General features: G+C 50.3%; 1 protein-coding gene across 1 annotated transcript; it reads right to left on the reverse strand.

Moving 5' to 3' along the window:
* Nucleotides 1-1,060: 1,060 nt before the first annotated feature.
* LOC117007975 (tumor necrosis factor receptor superfamily member 10B-like) lies at nt 1,061-12,683 on the reverse strand. The gene is made up of 10 exons (XM_033081459.1): nt 12,510-12,683; nt 7,559-7,688; nt 6,858-6,986; nt 5,695-5,809; nt 5,527-5,612; nt 5,196-5,294; nt 4,521-4,561; nt 3,758-3,853; nt 2,791-2,857; nt 1,061-2,709 (listed from the first exon to the last, which is right to left on the reverse strand). The coding sequence occupies exons 1-10, from the start codon at nt 12,555-12,557 to the stop codon at nt 2,366-2,368; spliced, it is 1,155 nt and encodes a 384-aa protein (XP_032937350.1). The 5' UTR covers nt 12,558-12,683; the 3' UTR covers nt 1,061-2,365.
* Nucleotides 12,684-18,984: the final 6,301 nt, after the last annotated feature.

The following is an 18,984-nucleotide window of genomic DNA, read 5'->3' on the forward strand; positions in this document are numbered from 1 at the left end:
TCCCCCTCCCCAGCAGGGATGGGGAAAGCTTGGAAAGAAGTTTTTATTTTTTTTTTTTTCCCTGGGGAAAGCTCCATCCCTGCGGAGGCTGCTGCTGGAGGAGCGCCTGGGGATGCTCCCAGTGCTGTCCCCTTCCTTTTCCACACTGCTCCTCTTCCCAGCTGCCCTCCTGGAGCACCTTGGAGCCTCCCATTGTGGTGTTGTCACCCAACCTCGGTGTTGTCACCCTTGGAGCAGGTAGGACACCACTTTGTCTCCTTTTCACACGATCTGGGCGCTCCCTGCTGCTTCCCAGCCCCGTTCACTGTCCCCTGGCAGTGACCCCTGCATGTGCCTGGCTCTGCAGGAGCTCCTGCCCAGCTTTGCCTGCTCAGGGGGGGCACAGGGAATGCCCAGGAGAGACCCCTGGGCTCGAACTCCTCCTTTTCACCCCAGCCCCACATCCTTAAAAAATAAAATAAAATAAAATGAAATAAATCCCCTCCGCAGTGCAAGGGGCTGGAGAGCAGCTCCAGGGGGGTTTTTGGGGGGTTGAGCAGAGCCCTTTTCTCACTAAGCACTGCATGGATTTGCAACACAGCTACTGCAACACACAGAGCCCTGGCTGGGTGGTGCCACCCCCAGAGGGACAGAGGGACAGAGGTCACCCCCCTGCTGTGGCAGGGGACTCTGGTGCAGGGGAAATAAAGGTCAGGGTGGGTGCTGAGGGCTTTTCCCTGGCAGAAATGTCTTAGTTCTGGTGGGATAGAAAGAATTCCTGGTGGGAATAAATAATTGCTGAGCGTTAATTCTGTGGGCTGAGTGCTGGAGCAACTGGTGGCCACTGGGACCCTGGTGGCCACTGGGACCCTGGACCTACTGAGACCCTCACCAGACCTCTGAGGGAGAAAAAAAACAAACAAACAATCAAACTAGAGAAGAAAATCTGAAGGATTTTTTTTTTGTTTTGTTTTTAAGAAGTTATCTCTTCCTTCATAACCACAGAAATGTAAAAAACTGGAAAATAGAAAAAACTGGCTGGGCCAGAGCTCTGTATAAAAACACACAACCATGCTTAATAAAAAAAAAAAAAAAACGGTATTTTTATACAGCTTTTAAGTTAATATATGTATGTTTACATTTGCTAAATAAATTAAATATAAAACTCTGGTGTGTCACCACCTTGTTGGAGGATGGAGGAGAAGGGGGGAGCAGCAGGAAGGGTGCTGGCCACCCTCCCACCCCACTGGGGAAGGTCCTGGTGGATTTGGGGGGGGCAGCTCAAGTAATCCAGTGATTTCCCCAGCTGAGAAAAAACAAAACCTGAGCTCAGTGCGAGGGGCAGTGTTTGAGGAGCTGCCCTGGGTGAGGATGGGCAGCAGTCACAGTGCAGTCACCCCTGCACGCTGCCTGGGGACACAGGGACAGCACAGCCACCCCTGGCCATGGGGGACCAGCAGGGGATTTGGGATTTCTCCTTTCTCCTCAGCTCTGGGGCCTCCAATGACAATGTGGAGCAAATCCAGAGATGCTCTGAGGGCTGGAGCTCTCCCAGCCTGGAGAAGAGAAAACTCTGGGACACCTTCAAGCCCCTTCCAGTGGCCAAAGGGGCTCCAGGAGAGCTGGAGAGGGACACTGGGCAAGGCCCTGAAGTGCCAGGACATGGGAATGGCCTTAAATAAAACGATTAGGTATTAGGAAGAACTATTTCACAATCAGGATGAGTAAACAGCGGCAGAAAAGCTGCCCAGATAAAGCTGCCCCATCCTGGCAAACATTCAAGGTCGGTCTGGGTGGGGCTTGGAGCAGCCTGAGCCCTGCACTGTCCCTTCCCCCAGGCAAACCCCAGTGACCATAGTGCAAAAATGGATCGTTCCCAGTCTCTCCTCCAAGTCCAGTTTCAAACTGGCTCCAAAGAGTAAACAAAACAACGCAGAACACTATTTCTTCAGCAAAAAAAGAAACCAACGTCCCAGCTGAGCCTGCAGAACCACCAAGCATGCAGAGGGAAGCTTTCTCAGAGGTGTTCTAGAAGCAGAAGCCATTTCATGACGCCAGGAACAAGGATGATCCAGTTCAAAAGCACAGGGATGCCAAAAATCCTGAAAAATCCGTTCTGTGTGCTGATGCTGAAGATCCAGGCAGTACCGTTGGCATCTTGAAACAATGGGGTTTTTTAAGGTTTTTTTTGAAGGTTTTTGCTCTGACCCAGTGAGATGAAGAAACCAAGCCTGGGTTCTGTGAGGAAGCACCAACATCAAATCTGTGACTGCAGCACAGAGCACCCCGAGGTTCGTACTCCCATGAGGATCAATCCTGGCTCTGCTGAGCTCTGAGACGGCTTCAAAAGCACAGGAGCCAAAGCAGAGCTACGAACAGCTGCACTTCAAGTGTTCTGGGAGGTATTTAATGGTTGTAGATTGAAGGAGGGAGGTGCAGCCTGTTCGCTGCTGCCTTCAGCCCCGTGCTGGAACAATCCCTTGTGGACCAGAAGGGAGGCGATGCTCTCTGCCACCCCACCGAGGTGCAGCTCGTCCAGGGTCTCCAGCAGAGTGTTCACAGAGGCTTTGGAGCCCTCCCTGCTCTGCCACTTGAGCAGCATTTCATAGACACCGTCCTCGCTCGTGGCCGTGACGACGTCGTTCTCCTCCAGCTTCAGGTAGCGCCCGAATTTCTTCCAGTGCTCGGTGCGGACCTTCCTGGCGAAGGTGTAGAAGGAGCCTCGCAGCCCTGCAAGGGAGGGGACAGCTCAGAGCAGGGCAGCTGCCACAGGGGACACCCATGGGACATCCCCTGAGCCCCACATCTTACTCTGACTGGGGTCCTCCCCCGGCGCTGGAACCAGATTCCACTTGGGTCTCGTTCTGGGTGGCGTCACCTGGAATGACAGTGTCAATTCTGGAATGGCAGTGTCACTTCTGGAATGACAGTGTCACTTCTGGAATGACAGTGTGACTTCTAGAATGGCAATGTCACTTCTGGAATGACAGTGTGACTTCTAGAATGGCAATGTCACTCATGGAATGGCAATGTCAATTCAGGAATGACAGTGTCACTTCTGGAATCACAGTGTCACTTCTAGAATGACAATGTCACTCCTGGAATCACACTGTCACTCCTGGAATGGCAGTGTCACTCCTGGAATGGCAATGTCACTCCTGGAATCAAAATGTCACTCATGGAATCACAGTGTCACTTCTAGAATGGCAATGTCACTCATGGAATCACAATGTCACTTCTAGAATGGCAGTGTCAGTCTTGGAATGGCAATGTCACTCTTGGAATGGCAGTGTCACTTCTGGAAGGACAGTGTCACTCCTGGAATGGCAGTGTCACTTCTGGAATGGCAATGTCAGTCCTGGAATGACAGTGTCACTCTTGGAATCACTATGTCACTCCTGGAATCACAGTGTCACTCCTGGAATGACAATGTCCCTCCTGGAATCACAACATCATCCTGGAATCAAGTCCTACAGCACCCAGCCAGCCCCAGCACCAACGTGTCACTTGTGAGGGTTGCAGCCCCTGTCCCTCTGTCCCAGGGCTGCTGGGTCACCCCCTCCCACCCCCTCCCACCCGCGTGTCCTGGCTCTGGGCTGGCAGCAGGACCCGACAGGGGGACACAGGAGCTGTGCAACTCCGGACTGCAACGAGCATTGTGCCATCCTGATCCCACAGAGAGCCCCTTCACCATGTCCCTGAGTGGCCCAGCCCTGGCAGCCCCCAGGATGATCAGATTTTGGCCAGGCAGGAGGGGCAGAGGGTGCCATTCATGTACCGGCGGCTCCGGCTCTGGCTCGCGCTGCTCGTTGGCGTCATTGTCCCTTGCCCCCGTGTTCACACTCTTGTACTTCAGCTTTCGAAACATGGAGCTCTGTGGCAAGGGAGAAACACAAACTGTGGTGGTTTGGGAAGGCAGGGCCCTGCCGTGGAGCCAAGGGTGTGGATCCTGAGCTTGGCAGAGCTCTGGGTGAGCACAGCCCGTCCCTACCCTGGGATCTCCACCTTGGAGCCTCCTCTGCTTGGCCCAGCTCCACCAGCCCTGCAGGGATCAAACTCATCCCCTGCTCCATTCTCAGCTCCATGAGCCTCATCCCCTGCTCCATTCCCAGCTCCACGAGCCTCATCCCCTGCTCCATTCCCAGCTCCACAAGCCTCATTCCCTGCTCCATTCTCAGCTCCATGAGCCTCATTCCCTGCTCCATTCCCAACTCCATGAGCCTCATCCCCTGCTCCATTCCCAACTCCATGAGCCTCATCCCCTGCTCCATTCCCAACTCCATGAGCCTCATCCCCTGCTCCATTCCCAACTCCATGAGCCTCATCCCCTGCTCCATTCCCAACTCCATGAGCCTCATCCCCTGCTCCATTCCCAGCTCCATGAGCCTCATCCCCTGCTCCATTCCCAGCTCCATGAGCCTCATCCCCTGCTCCTCCAGCCCTCCCAGGAGCTGCTGGCCAAGTGAGGAGCAGAGGGAATGGGGAACCTCACTCCAGCCCACAAACAGAGCCAGCCCCCATCCACCATGCCAGGAACTCACCACCATTTCGTAGGGTCCCTTGCTCGAGGTTCTCCCATCCTCTGGAAGATGGAAACAGTGCTGTGATCCCTCTTCACCCAGGCAGGACCCTCTTCCCACCCTTCCCACACCAGGTGGGTGCTCCTGGGATCCCTCTTCCCATCCATCCATCATCCATCCATTCATCCATCCATCCATCCATCCATCCATCCATCCATCCAACCATCCATCCATCCATCATCCATCCATCCATCCATCCATCCAACCATCCATCCATCCATCATCCATCCATCCATCCATCCATCCATCCATCCATCCATCCATCCAACCATCCATCCATCCATCATCCATCCATCCATCCATCCATCCATCATCCATCATCCATCCATCATCCATCCATCATCCATCATCCATCCTTTATCCATCCATCATCCATCATCCATCATCCATCCATCCATCATCCATCCATCCATCCATCCTTTATCCATCCATCATCCATCCATCATCCATCCTTTATCCATCCATCATCCATCCATCCATCATCCATCCATCCATCATCTATCCATCCATCCATCCATCCATCCATCCATCCATCCATCCATCATCCATCCATCCATCCACCCATCCCAAACCAGGTAGGTGCTCTGGTGTCCCCTTCCCACACCAGGTGGGTGCTCTGGGGTCCCCTGCCCTCACCTGGGGAGCTGCAGCGACGTTTCCAGACGCAGAACCCAAATATTGCTAAGATGATAACAACTAAGGCCACAGCTGCAATCACCCCGATGACCCAGCTGCCTAAAGCAGATAAAACAGGGCTGTGAGCTGCTGCTCCTGCTTTCCCCCAACCCCATCTCCCACCCTCAGCATCCCCCAGCCCCATCTCCCACCCCCAGCATCCCCCAAGCCCCATCTCCCACCCCCAGCATCCCCCAAGCCCCATCTCCCACCCCCAGCATCCCCCAGCATCCCCCAGCCCCATCTCCCACCCCCAGCCCCATCTCCCACCCCCAGCCCCATCCCCCCTTACTGAGGGTGCCGCTGTCCGTGGCAGGACCGCACACGAGGTCGCTGTCAGCCGTGCAGGGTTTCAGCACCTTCTGACCCTCAGGACACCTGGGGAAGGGGACACAGGGGGGGCTCAGCAGCTGCAGCTCCAGCAGGGACCCCCCAGGAGCCACCTGGGCACTGGACCCACCTGGTCTGGCACTTCTGGCACATCTCACAGGGGTGCTCTGGAGGGCAGAAGGTGCCGTCCTTGCAGGCACACACCGTGTTCCTGTTGGGCTGGCAGGGGCTCAGCTGCACCTGGTCTGTGGGGCACAGGGGACACGGGGTTGGGATGGATAAGGATTGGACAGGAAGGGCTCACAGGTGTTTGTGTGTAGCAGAAAAAGGATTTTTAAATGTAGAATCTGGAGAGGGAATAGGAATGAAAGCAAGTTTTGGTATGGAAAAGAATTGCTGAGTCAGGCTTATTGGGTAACTAAGTAGGCAAAAGGTGAAATGAGTTGGAAGGGTTTTATGACTCAGAGCAAAGGATAAATCCACCTCAGACAAAAGATATTTTTACCAAGGAAAAAGATTTTCACAAACAAGAAAACCAATGTTGCAAGTAGAGAAAAGATCTCAGAATTTTCCACTGCAAGAAAACTGAAGAACAACTTGTAGCTTAAACTGTAACACACTGAATTTAGTGATTGGAAAAGTGACATGGATGTGGTGATGTTGGTAGCTGTGATGGGCTGTGGGTAATAGCAAAGGTGTTGATTGGTTGTCAGGTATTGATCTGCAATGAAAAGTAAATAATTAATTGGAACCAGAACCAGAGGGAGCTTCCAGATGAACCCTGAAAAGGCTGAGGGTGGGCTCTGTACCCACAGCCTGTGAATTGCTGCATCATTGGGGTACAATAAACAGCATTTAAAATAATAAATAAATTACTGTATCATTTGGATGTAATAAACAGCATTTAAAATAATAAATAAATTGCTGTATCATTTGGATGTAATAAACAGCATTTAAAATAATAAATAAATTGCTGTATCGTTTGAATATAATAAACAGCATTTAAAATATTAAATAAATAAATTGCTGTATCGTTTGGATACAATAATCAGCATTTTAAAGAGCCAGTCAGGAGTTGCCATCCCTGATTTTGGCTCTTACACCACAGCTCCATCAAACTGCACCAGCACCTTCCAGTGCTGCTGGGAGCCTCATCCTCCTCATCCTCCTCATCCTCCTCATGAACAGCTGTGGGTCTGGCACAGATTCCAGCCCCTGCCACTCCCTGGGGACACTGCAGGTGACACTGAGCTCCCTCAGCTGGACCCAGCCCTGCTCCCCCCCAGCTCGTACCTTCCCTGCACTTGGAGCACTCCTGGCAGGACAGGAAGGCGTTGGGATATTCCATGAATTCCCCATCTCCACAGGGCTCACACCTGCCAGGGCTGTTCTGGACTTTACACTCTTCTACAAGGTAGGTGCCTGAAGGGAAAGGGAAATTCTGAACACACAAGGAAGGGGCTGGAGAATTCCTGAGGGAGCTGGGAAGGGGCTCAGCCTGGAGAAAAGGAGGCTCAGGAGGGACCTTGTGGCTCTGCACAAGTCCCTGCCAGGAGGGGACAGCCCCAGGTCGGGCTCTGCTCCAGGAACAGGGACAGGAGCAGAGGGAACGGCCTCAGGCTGGGCCAGGGGAGCTCAGGGGGGACAGCAGCAGGAATTTCCCCATGGAAAGGGGGCTCAGGGGTTGGAAGTGCCCAGGGGGGTTTGGATCCCATCCCTGGAGGTGCCCAAGGAACTCCTGGAGGTGACACCCAGTGACAAGGTGGGGATCAGGCTCAGGTTGGATTTGGTGACCTTGGAGCTCTTTTCCAACCTGAAGGATTCTGTGATTCCACCACCAGCAAGAAAAGGAAAATATTCCCCCAGTGAGTGCTTAGACCCGTGAGAGGGGAGCAGGGCAGAGTTGGAGCTGTGCTGCCCTCAGGAGCAGCCAGGACACAGCACAGGAGCACAGAGAGGCTGCAGAGGTGGGGTCAGTGCTGAGACCATCTCACCTGCAGGGCACTTCTGGCAATAGAGGCCACCAGCAGTGATGTAGCCATCACCTCTGCTTCCCCAGCTGGCATCCAAGACATCTGAGCTGTCCCTCCTCACGGTGACAGCACCAGTTCCTAACGCGGCCGCCTGCCAAAAATACAGAAAAACTCAGATTAAATCCCCAACCCATGGGGGAAAGGGAAGGTGAGAGCTGCTGTGCCCAGTGGAGCACGAGAGGAGCTTTGGGCTGGCTCAGCCAAAGGCACTTCCCACAGATTTTCCTTGGCAAAGCCTCCGGAGGAGCTCTGGATGTTCGCAGGGGAATTCCAGCTGCCAGGTTATCAGCAGGGCAAAGAGCCACCAACCCCCTTTTCCTTCCCCAATTTCTGAGAGCACCAACAGCCCTGACTGGAGGGGAAAGGTTGGAAGAGGAACGGGTTTGTGGCAGGAAAACGGTCACAAGGCTGGAAGGTGGCTGCAGTGCCCACCAGAAACCCCTGGGCTGTCACTCTGGGCTCCCAGGGGACAGCGTGGCCTTGGCTGTCCCTGCAGGATCAGGAAGAAAAGTCACATTTCCTCCAGCTCTCCAGGCCCTTTTGTGCTGCCTCAGCTCCTTCCGCCCCGGGGCACTGCAGGAGGACACGATGCTCATTTGTCCCCTTTGGCTCTGGGGGGGTTTGGGCACCTCAGTGTCCCCAAACAGGGACAATGGCATCGGCTCTGAGCCAGCAGAGCTGCTCCGTGGATATCCCTGGGTATAAACTGGATATATATTGATATAAACTGGATATCCATGGGTATAAACTGGATAGAGATTGATATAAACCGGATATATATTGATATCAACTGGATATCCCTGGGTACAAACGGGATATATATTGATATAAACTGGATATCCATTGATATAAACTGGATATAGATTGATATAAACCGGATATATATTGATATAAACTGGATATCCATTGCTATAAACTGGATGTATATTGATATAAATGGGATATATATTGATATAAAGTGGATATATATTGATATAAACTGGATATCCATAGGTACAAACTAGATATAAATTGATACAAACTGGATATATATTGATATCAACTGGATATCCATAGGTACAAACTAGATATAAATTGATACAAACTGGATATATATTGATATCAACTGGATATATATTGATATCAACTGGATATCCCTGGGTACAAACGGGATATATATTGATATAAACTGGATATCCATTGATATAAACTGGATATAGATTGATATCAACTGGATATATATTGATATAAACTGGATATCCATTGCTATAAACTGGATGTATATTGATATAAATGGGATATATATTGATATAAACTGGATATATATCGATATAAACTGGATATCCATAGGTACAAACTAGATATAAATTGATACAAACTGGATATATATTGATATAAACTGGATATCCATAGGTACAAACTAGATATAAGTTGATACAAACTGGATATATATTGATATCAACTGGATATATATTGATATCAACTGGATATATATTGATATAAACTGGATATCCATTGATACAAACTGGATATATATTGATATAAACCGGATATCCATTGATACAAACTGGATATAAATTGATATAAACTGGATATCCATAGGTACAAACTGGATATATATTGATATAAACTGCAGATATATCAATTCTATATCCATTTTCACAGATCTGCCCCTACCTGCACGGGCTGGCAGGGAGCAGCACGTCCCAACACCCAAGGGCTGCAGGCGACACTCCTGCCCTCCCTCCTCAAACAAAAATCTGCCTTTTAGAGCGAATATTTCAGCCATGAGTCAGAAGCTGCCTGGAACGGCTGAAACAATAGAGCTGCCTCCCGTCCCCTACCCACAGCACCTCCTCCCTGAGGCTTCCCGGGCAGGAATAAGGCAAAACCGGCTGCAGCAGGTCAGGGGGACAGTCACGAGACACGGTGACACAGAGCCACCATGGCAAGGACAAACACCCACCCTGACCATGGCACAGAGCCCCCAGCCCTGGGAATGGGGCCAGCTCCAGATCCTGCCTTGGAGGGATCAAATCTGTGTCCCTCCAACTCCTCCTGGCTCTACATCCCCAGGATCTGCCTCTGCTCCTCTTTTCTCCAGCTAGGAACGTTTGCAAGTTTGTAAAGTGATTTTTAAAATCCACTTGAGGAGCTCCAGCCACAACAGCTTCGCTCATTCTGGTCCTGGGAGTCCTGGGAGTGAAGGGTTAATTTATCCCACTACCATGGGGAAAAAAAATAATATTTCTTCTTATTTCTTCCCCACCTTTTCTGCAGTTTGGGAAGGCCCCTCAGGCACGGGATTTCAGCGAGAGCACCAACAAACGCACGATAAGGTTATCAGCCCACAGCACCCCGCCGCCACCGCTGACAAAAGCGTCAGTTGGACAATCCAGCACGGGTGGAATTCAGTTTTCACCCACAGTAAACAACCCAAGGCACAGGGATCCCTCAGCAGTTTTTCCTTCTTGGGGAATCAGGTCTGGAGAAAAAGTTCGGGGACACAAAAATCTTTGAACTTTCTCTGCTTCCATCCCCAATTTGTTTTTTTTGGTGATCCCAACCTCAGGATCCTTGGACTCTGGAGAGACCCCTCACTGAACTCCTGACCTGAAGAGGAAGAAACTTCCCCCAGCCCCTGATGGCAGCAGCAGGACGGGATAAAAGCGATGCTGGGCTGACCTGAGCTCATTTTCCCCAAGGACACCCCGCTGATTCAGGCAGGGATTTTCCCCTGGAATTCCCACACGTGGAATTTGAGCTCTAGCAAAGTCAGAAATCCAAAGCATTCATCCTCAAAAGCTGTGTCAGTGTCATGATGCAATATCACACCATCATGCCACATGAATCGTCAGCTCCCATCCCTAATTAAAAACAGGATAGAAAGTCGCACTTGAGGCTGTGCCTTAAGGTGACGAGTTTAGCAAGGCGTGGCTTTGTCAGGCCTTCTAAACAAACTCTTCTAAACAATGTGAGGGAATGAATTGGATCACAAACACTTCCTAAAAACCTGTTCAGTGCTGATGTAATTCCGGGGCGGGAGCAGCCCTGGCTGGATTCTCACAGATCAAATTCAGATCAGGATCCTCCCGACTTCAAGTGAAAACAGAGCTCAGGTATTTCCCAACTCTACGGCATCCAACGCAAATATTGGAAAGTTGATATGCCCAGCTGGAATTTTCTGTCCTAAATCCTTGTGCTGAGAGTTCGGCCACCCTCTGGGCGAGTCGCATTCCTGCGCCGGGAGCATCGCGGCGCGATGTGTTAAAACATCCCCGAGGAGTGTCGGGGCTGCCACCAGATGCCAGCAAAAACGATTTGGGAGCTTAGGGAGTGGAAATCCCCTTCCCTGCTGCGGCCTGCAGCCTTCCATCGCCAGCACCGTCCCCGTCCGAGCTTTTTTGCCATCTCCTCCCATTCCACTTGCAGGCTGCGGCTCCCCTCCACCCCCGGCGTCAGCCTCGGGTCCTCCCGGTACCCCGAACCGTGCCGTGCCATGCCCAGGTGAACTTCCCTGGTCCGACCTGCCCAACCGAACCCCCATGTCCGACCTGCCCATCCGAACCCGTCTGGTCTCCACCAGCCTATCCGAACACCCCTGGTCGCCACCTGCCCATCCGAACTCCCTTGGTCCGACCTGCCCGTCCGAACCCATCTGGTCACCACCAGCCTGTCCGAACCCCCCTGGTTTGCCCATTCGAACCCCCCTGATCGCCACCAGCCTATTCGAACCCCCCTGGTTCTCACTAGCCCATCTGAACCCCCCTGGTCCTATCAGCCCATTCGAACCCCCCATGTCCGACCTGCCCATTCGAACCCCCCTGGTTTGCCCATTCAAACCATCCTGGTCGCCACCTGCTCATCCGAACCCCCCTGGTTCTCACTGGCCCATCCGAACCCCCCTGGTCCGATCAGCCCATCCGAACCCCCTGGTTTGCCCATTCAAACCATCCTGGTCGCCACCTGCCCATCCGAACCCCCCTGGTTCTCACTGGCCCATTCAAACCCCCTGGTCGCCACCAGCCTATCCAACCCCGGCTGGTTTGCCCATCCGAACCCCCCTGGTCCAACCTGCCCGTCCGAACCCGTCTGGTCTCCACCTGCCCATTCAAACCACTCTGGTCGCCACCAGCCTATTCGAACCCCCCTGATTCTCAACTGCCCATTCGAACACCCCTGGTTCTCACTTGCCCATCCGAACCCCTCTGGTTTGCCCATCCGAACCCCCCTGGTCACCACCTGCCCATCCGAACCCCCCTGATTCTCATCTGCCCATTCGATTCCCCCCTGGTCCGACCAGCACGTCCGAACCCGTCTGGTCTCCACCTGCCCATTCAAACCCCTCCTGGTTCTCACCTGCCCATCTGAACCCCACCGGTTCTCACCTGCCCATCCGAACCCCCCTGGTCGCCACCAGCCCATTCGAAGCCCCCTGATTCTCACTAGCCCATCTGAACCCCCTGACTCTCACTAGCCCATTCAAACCCCCCTGATCACCACCAGCCCATCCGAACCCCACCGGTTCTCACCTGCCCATCCGAACCCCCCTGGTTTGCCCATCCGAACCCCTCCGGTTCTCACCTGCCCATCCGAACCCCCCCGGTCCCACCGCCTCGCCCCCCGGTCCAGGTGAGCCCCCCCGCCCCCTTTTTCCCTGTCGCCCCCAGAACCCCCGGAGCAGGTGAGCCCCTCCTGCCTCAGTTTCCCCCTGACTCACACGATCCTTTCCCCCCAAACACCCCCAATTCCCCCTCCCCACCTTTTTCCTCCCTCTCCGGACCCCGTCCCACCCCTCCGCTCCGAGCCCCACGACAGCGCTGCAAGCCTGGGCATGTCGCGACAACCCCGCGCAGCCCCCGCACGGGTCCGGACCCCCCTGGCCGCGCTCCCGGAGTGTCCCCAGGTCCCCACGAACCCTGTCCCCACTGACCGTGACCAACAGCAGCGCTGGGAGCCAGCGCCGCCGGGAGCGGCGCATCCTGAGCGGGCACGGAACGGGAACAGAGCGAGTATAGCACGGGTATAACACGGATATAGCACGGGTATGGCACGGTACGGCACGGTACAGCACGGATCGGTCCGCACACGCCTCTGGGACACTTTCCTCTTCCCAGGCGGAGTGCAGAATGACCGGGAGCAAAGAGGAGGAGGCGTTTTATTACGGGGGCGGGACGGGACGGGACAGGAGGATGTTACGCCGAGTGGAGTTACCCTAAAACCAACCCATGGATGCACGGAGGGATGGAAAGAAGGAATGATGGAAAAACTACTCAGGTTTTATTCGATGTGAAAGTCACGTTTTGCTGTTTTGGTAAAATTTAAATGGTTTAATATAATAGGAGACACTCACAAAGCAAAGGGTTAAAATGGTTTGGTGCTTGCCAAGAGCAGCTTGTTTTTAAAATACACTTTACAATGTATTAACTTGTTGTATGTTTAGAGTTTCTTTTGCACAATTAAAATTTTTTGGGAATTATTTAGCATGGCTACTTTTTGGGTTTGGTTTTTTAGGGTATGTGTGTTTTTTGGCTCATGGTTTTAGTTTTTTTTTAATTATTTTTTAATTTGGGTGGTGGTTTTGGTTTTTTGCAGTTGGTGAGTGTTGATAATCGTGGTGTCAGCTGCAGGGCCCTTATTGCACATTCACGAGCTGTTATTTTAACTAAGTGGGTAGTTTAAGCATATTATTTTAAAAAAACTTATGTTTAACTTTTGCTATTAGAAGAAAAGAAAAAAACCCTTATATTCACACAGAAAAGCTATTTTAACATGATACATACAGCATTTATCTCAATAATTGTGAAAAGCCAACAATGTGTCATGCACTTATAACACTCGAGAAACAGAATTTTTAGTTTTTTCTTTAAGTTTTCAACCACTCTTATTTTCTTCTTTCACCCCCCAAGTGACTGAATTAATTTCCCAAATCACACAGGAACATTCAGGAATAATTTCTCAGGGTGTTGCTTCTTCTCCATCTTGATTTTTTCCCTATCACTCATTAACTCCAGAGAGCAAGACCTCGTTTTTTTGTGTTCTGGGGAGGGAAATCGCAGGATTACGATGGTTTCAGGTTAGGGTTAATGTGTAAAGGCACAGCTCAGCAACCTTGTAAAGCTGAGCTGGGAATTGGGGAAATTCCGCCTTTTTTTTTTTTTTTTTTTTTTTTTTTTTTGTGGGATAGAACCCGCCATGAAAGGGGAAAAAAAAAAAAAAAAAAAGTCAAAAATTAAATATTGGTAATTTCTGCTGTTACACAAACGGCCCCGCTGCCTCACGTTATCAGGTGATCAGGTGTGAGGAAAATTAATTAATCTCAAGAAAAGTCTGATTTTTACTGAGATGATGGATGTGTGATGGGAGTCCAGAGACCCTTCCAGTACCAAAAAAGGCCCCCAGAGAACTTTTTCAGGTCTCTTCCAACCCAAACCATACCAGAATTTTTTGAGAAATCGAGGCAGAGAAGAATTGTGAAAGTTTGTTGATGTTTGTGTAATGGACCCTGAACTGATCCTCCAGTTCCGTTCCGGCACCTCCCCGGTGACTCACCGGAGGCTCTTGGAAAATTTTTTTTTTTTTTTTTTTTTTTTTTTATGCCACTTTGTCCTCCTTCCCAAGGCAGCGAAATCTGCAGGTGAACGGGTGAAAAACGTGATCCAAGGCAGGGAAAATGCGAGCAACACCAGAAAAAAATGCTGCTCGCCAGGAAAAATGCCAGGAAAAATGCCAGGAAAAAGGGCTCAGTGCCCCGGCAAGGAGCAGCCCCAACTGGATGAGTTAAATCTGGCTAGTCCCCTCTGGATGTGGATATTTGGGAAGAACTTTCTCTTTGCTGGCTGCTCTGTAGCCAGGACAAGCCTGGTTGTCTCCTGGCACAAGAATTATTCAGCCTGGCTGTGCCACCATCAGTGGATTTGGAGGAGGAGGAGAGAAATTCCTGCTGCTTTCCTGGGTGGGTGCTGTTATTACAAACCCCAAAAAATATGTGGGGGCCTTTTGTTTAACCAAAACCGTGTGTTCTGTGCTCTGGACACCGCTGGCTGCAGCTGAAGTCATTGAGTCATCAGAGGATGATTCATTTTCATCAGAACTAGTACAAGGTTTAGTGCTTGGACTACAGCCTACTGTTAATCCTTGTGCAAACGAGATGGGGAAGGATTTACCCTCTCTGAAAAATCAACCTGATGCTCTTTAGGGAGCTGAATTTAGCCAGGAAAATTCGGGATTTAGAGCAGAACTAGTACAAGGTTTAGGTCTAGGACTAAGCTACATGTTAATCCATGTGTAAAGGGGATGGGGAAGGATTTATCCTCTGAAAAATCAACCTGATGCTCTTTAGGGAGCTGAATTCAGTCAGAAAAACTCGGGATTTGGAGCAGAACTAGAACAAGGATTAGGTCTAGGACTACAGCCTACTGTTAATCCTTGTGCAAACGAGATGGGGAAGAATTTATCCTCTCTGAAAAATCAACCTGATGCTCTTTAGGAAGCTGAATTCAGCCAGGAAAATCTGGGATTTAGAGCAGAACTAGTACTAGGTTTAGGTCTAGGACTAAGGTGCATGTTAATTTATGTGCAAATGGGATGGGGAAGGATTTATCCTCTCTAAAAAATCAACCTGATGTTCTTTAGGGAGCTGAATTCAGCCAGGAAAACTCAGGATTTAGAGCAGAATTAGAACAAGGTTTAGGTCTAGGACTAAGCTACATGTTAATCCATGTGTAAAGGGGATGGGGAAGGATTTATCCTCTCTGAAAAATCAACCTGATGCTCTTTAGGGAACTGAATTCAGCCAGGAAAATTCGGGATTTAGAGCAGAACTAGAACAAGGTTTAGGTCTAGGACTAAGCTGCATGTTAATCTATGTGCAAATGGGATGGAGAAGGATTTGTCTTCACTGTACATCCCCCCTGAAAAATCAACTTGATGCTCTTTAGGGAGTTGAAATCAGACAGGAAAAATCGGGATTTAGAGCAGAACTAGAACAAGGTTTAGGTCTAGGACTAAGCTACATGTTAATCCGGGTGTAAATGGGATGGAGAATTTATCCTCTGAAAAATCAACCTGATGTTCTTTAGGAAGCTGAATTCAGCCAGGAAAATCTGGGATTTAGAGCAGAATTAGAACAAGGTTTAGGTCTAGGACTAAGCTACATGTTAATCCGTGTGCAAATGAGATGGGGAAGGATTTACCCTCTCTGAAAAATCAACCTGATACTCTTCAGGAAGCTGAATTCAGCCAGGAAACTCGGGATGTGTGACAGGGGGCACATGGAAGTGGATCACCCACACTTCATCCTGCTTCCACAGCCCTCCCTGGCACCCCACCCTCCTCTCACCAAACATTCGTTGGAAAACCACAGGAATTTCTCTTTCCATCTCACTCTCCCCATTTATAAAATTGCTGACAAACCAGAGAATATTTGCACAAAGGCAGCTCAGTGTCCAGCCCGAGGTCAGAGGGGTCACCCTGTCCCTGTCCCCAAGGAGTGGGACACAGGGCACACACATCACTCCCTCTCCCTGCGAGAATTTCCATCCTGGAAAAAGCACCGTGGTTTTTATTCAGGGAGGATTTTTAGCCAGGCTGTTTCACGAGTGAGAAGGGCTGGGTGTTTATCTGCCAGGGCCAGACCTGCAGCCCTTATCACCCCCTGGTTATCCCACAGCTCCCTCTGCACAGGAATCCCCTGGAGCCCCGAGGCTGAACCCCAGAACAACCCTGGGGGGAAATTGGGCAGAGGGAAGAGAAGGGAAGAGAGGGGAAGAGAAGAGAAGAGAAGAGAAGAGAAGAGAAGAGAAGAGAAGAGAAGAGAAGAGAAGAGAAGAGAAGAGAAGAGAAGAGAAGAGAAGAGAAGAGGAAGAGAAGAGAAGAGAAGAGAAGAGAAGAGAAGAGAAGAGAAGAGAAGAGAAGAGAAGAGAAGAGAAGAGAAGAGAAGAGAAGAGAAGAGAAGAGAAGAGAAGAGAAGAGAAGAGAAGAGAAGAGAAGAGAAGAGAAGAGAAGAGAAGAGAAGAGAAGAGAAGAGAAGAGAAGAGAAGAGAAGAGAAGAGAAGAGAAGAGAAGAGAAGAGAAGAGAAGAGAAGAGAAGAAAAAGAAATCCCTCTGGTTCTGGGATCTTAAATCCTTCCCTGGCTGGCTCAGTTCTGCTGCAAGTGGAGAATAAAACGCGTGTGAGGACTCAACCTGAGACTGAAATTCCCACAGGGAGCAGAGCAATAAAGGCATGAATGGAAAAGCTGAGCCTTATCAGCCAGAGTTAATGTGCAACCTTGCTTGTGACACACTTCAAACCCTCAGAACATCCCCGTGCAGTCTGACCCGGTGTCCGTTTGTCCAACACCCAGCTCTGCAGGGATGGGGGCTGGGGGGGGCTCCAATCTCCCCTCCCGGAGCTTCTCCCCCGGGGCTGTGACCCCCAGCACACCCTGGGCTACGTGACCGCTCCTGTTTTATTTTGGAACACCCCCATCCAGTTTTCCCTTCAGTTCCCCTCCTGTTTTGGTGGCAGCACGATAATTTTGACCTTCCCTCCCCCCTCCTCTTCTTCCTCCTCCTGAATTATTTTTCCTCCTCCTGATAAACGCGTTATTTGGCTCATAAATTCCAAGTTCCTCTTTGAAATTAAAAAAAAAAAAAGCTCTGTGGCAAGCTGTGAACTCGATGAGAGTTCTGCTCAGTTCCCCACTGCACCTTCCTTGGGCAAGCCTGGACAAACCACCCTGGCCCTCCGTGCCTCAGTTTCCCCTCTGTGGTGGCACGTGCTCAGATTTCTGTCCCCACTCCCTTTTCCTGCTTTGTTTTTTGGGGTTTGTGGGGTGCTCAGGGCAAGCAGGTGGATTTTTCATCATTTCTCTCTTTCCCAAAGCTGCTTCCCATAAGGAGGCCACCCCAAATCTTCTCCAGGCTGAAGAAACCAAATTCATTCTCGTCTTAAATTTGTGTGCTGGGTCCCTGCTTCCCTGGGAGCGGCTTATTTGGAATTATGGATTTATCTTCCCAAATTTGTGTGCTGGATTCCTGCTTCCCCATGAAGGGCAGAGGGATTTATTTGTAATTATGGATTTATTTTCCCAGCTGCTTGTGCTGGATCCCTGCTTTCCCAGGAAGGGCTGAGAGATTTATTTGGAATTTTGGATTTGTCTTCTCAAATTCATATGCTGGATTCCTGGTTCCCCATGAAGGGCAGAAATAAGTAGAAAATTTGGAATTATGGGTTTATGTCCCCAAATAAATGTGCTGGATTCCTTCTTCCTTGGGAAGGGCAGAGGGATTTCTTGGGAATTATGGATTTATCTTCTCAAATTCCTGTGCTGGATCCCTGATTCTCTGGGAAGGGCTGAGACATTTATTGGGAATTATGGATTTATCTTCTCAATTCTGTGTGCTGGATCCCTGCCTCCCCATGATGGGCAGAAATAAGTAAAAATATTTGGAATTATGGATTTATCTCCCCAAACTCATGTGCTGGATTCCTGGTTCCCCATGAAGGGCAGAGGGATTTATTGGGAATTATGGATTTATCTTCCCAAATATGTGTGCTGGATTCCTGCCTCCCCAGGAAAGGCTGAACGATGGCAAACAGGGAAGGAATTCCTCATTTTGAATTCCTCATTTTGAATCCCTCACCTGTCTCAGCGCCTTCACTTTGACTCCTGAGCCTCTCCCCACCCCCTGCTCCAGCTGGGATCCATCCCCCAGGCAGGATCAGCTCATCCTTGGGCTCTTTCCATCCCAGCATGTGATCCCTGCTCCTTGGTCAAGGCCAAACCTCCCTGGAGCCTCTTTGAACAAAACCTCGTGATCCTGCGCTGCCTTTCCTTCCTGGATTTTTTTTTTTTCTATTTTTTTTTCTTTTTTTTTTTTCCCCAGGCTGGATTCTGGCAGGAGCAATCCCAGCTCCTCAGGTTTCCAGGCACAAAATGATGTTATTTTGAGGCTACAACTGGATTAATGAGAAATTTTGGCTTGGAAAGGAGCTAAAAATAACGGCTGCCTGTGCTGAGTCATTCCCTGATTTCCATGGATTGGTTTTAAGGCAGCTCTGGGACCTTCCCTGCCTTCCCTGCAGGAGCAGAGCCGAGCTGGTGTCACCAAATTCCAGGGAATTGGGACCAATTTAATTTAATTCTGATTTCAATCCCTTGAATCAGGCTCCAAATGTGAAAAAAAAAAAAAAAAAAAAATCAGGGATGAGACAAGAGCAGCTCCACCCATGGCTGGAAAATCCCTTCCCCTCGGCACTGCTCTGCTGCATTTCCCAAATTCCCAAATTCCCAAATTCCCAAACAGGGATTTGCTCCCCTTTTTCCAGGAGCAGCACCAAAAAACGCTCTGGAAAATCCCAGATTTGGGGCTCTCCCAGATTTGGGGGGATGCAGGGACAGGGAAGGGAAACTTGGGATGAT

This window comes from Catharus ustulatus, chromosome 27, assembly GCF_009819885.2.
Source record: "Catharus ustulatus isolate bCatUst1 chromosome 27, bCatUst1.pri.v2, whole genome shotgun sequence".
Taxonomy (NCBI): Eukaryota; Metazoa; Chordata; class Aves; order Passeriformes; family Turdidae; genus Catharus; species Catharus ustulatus.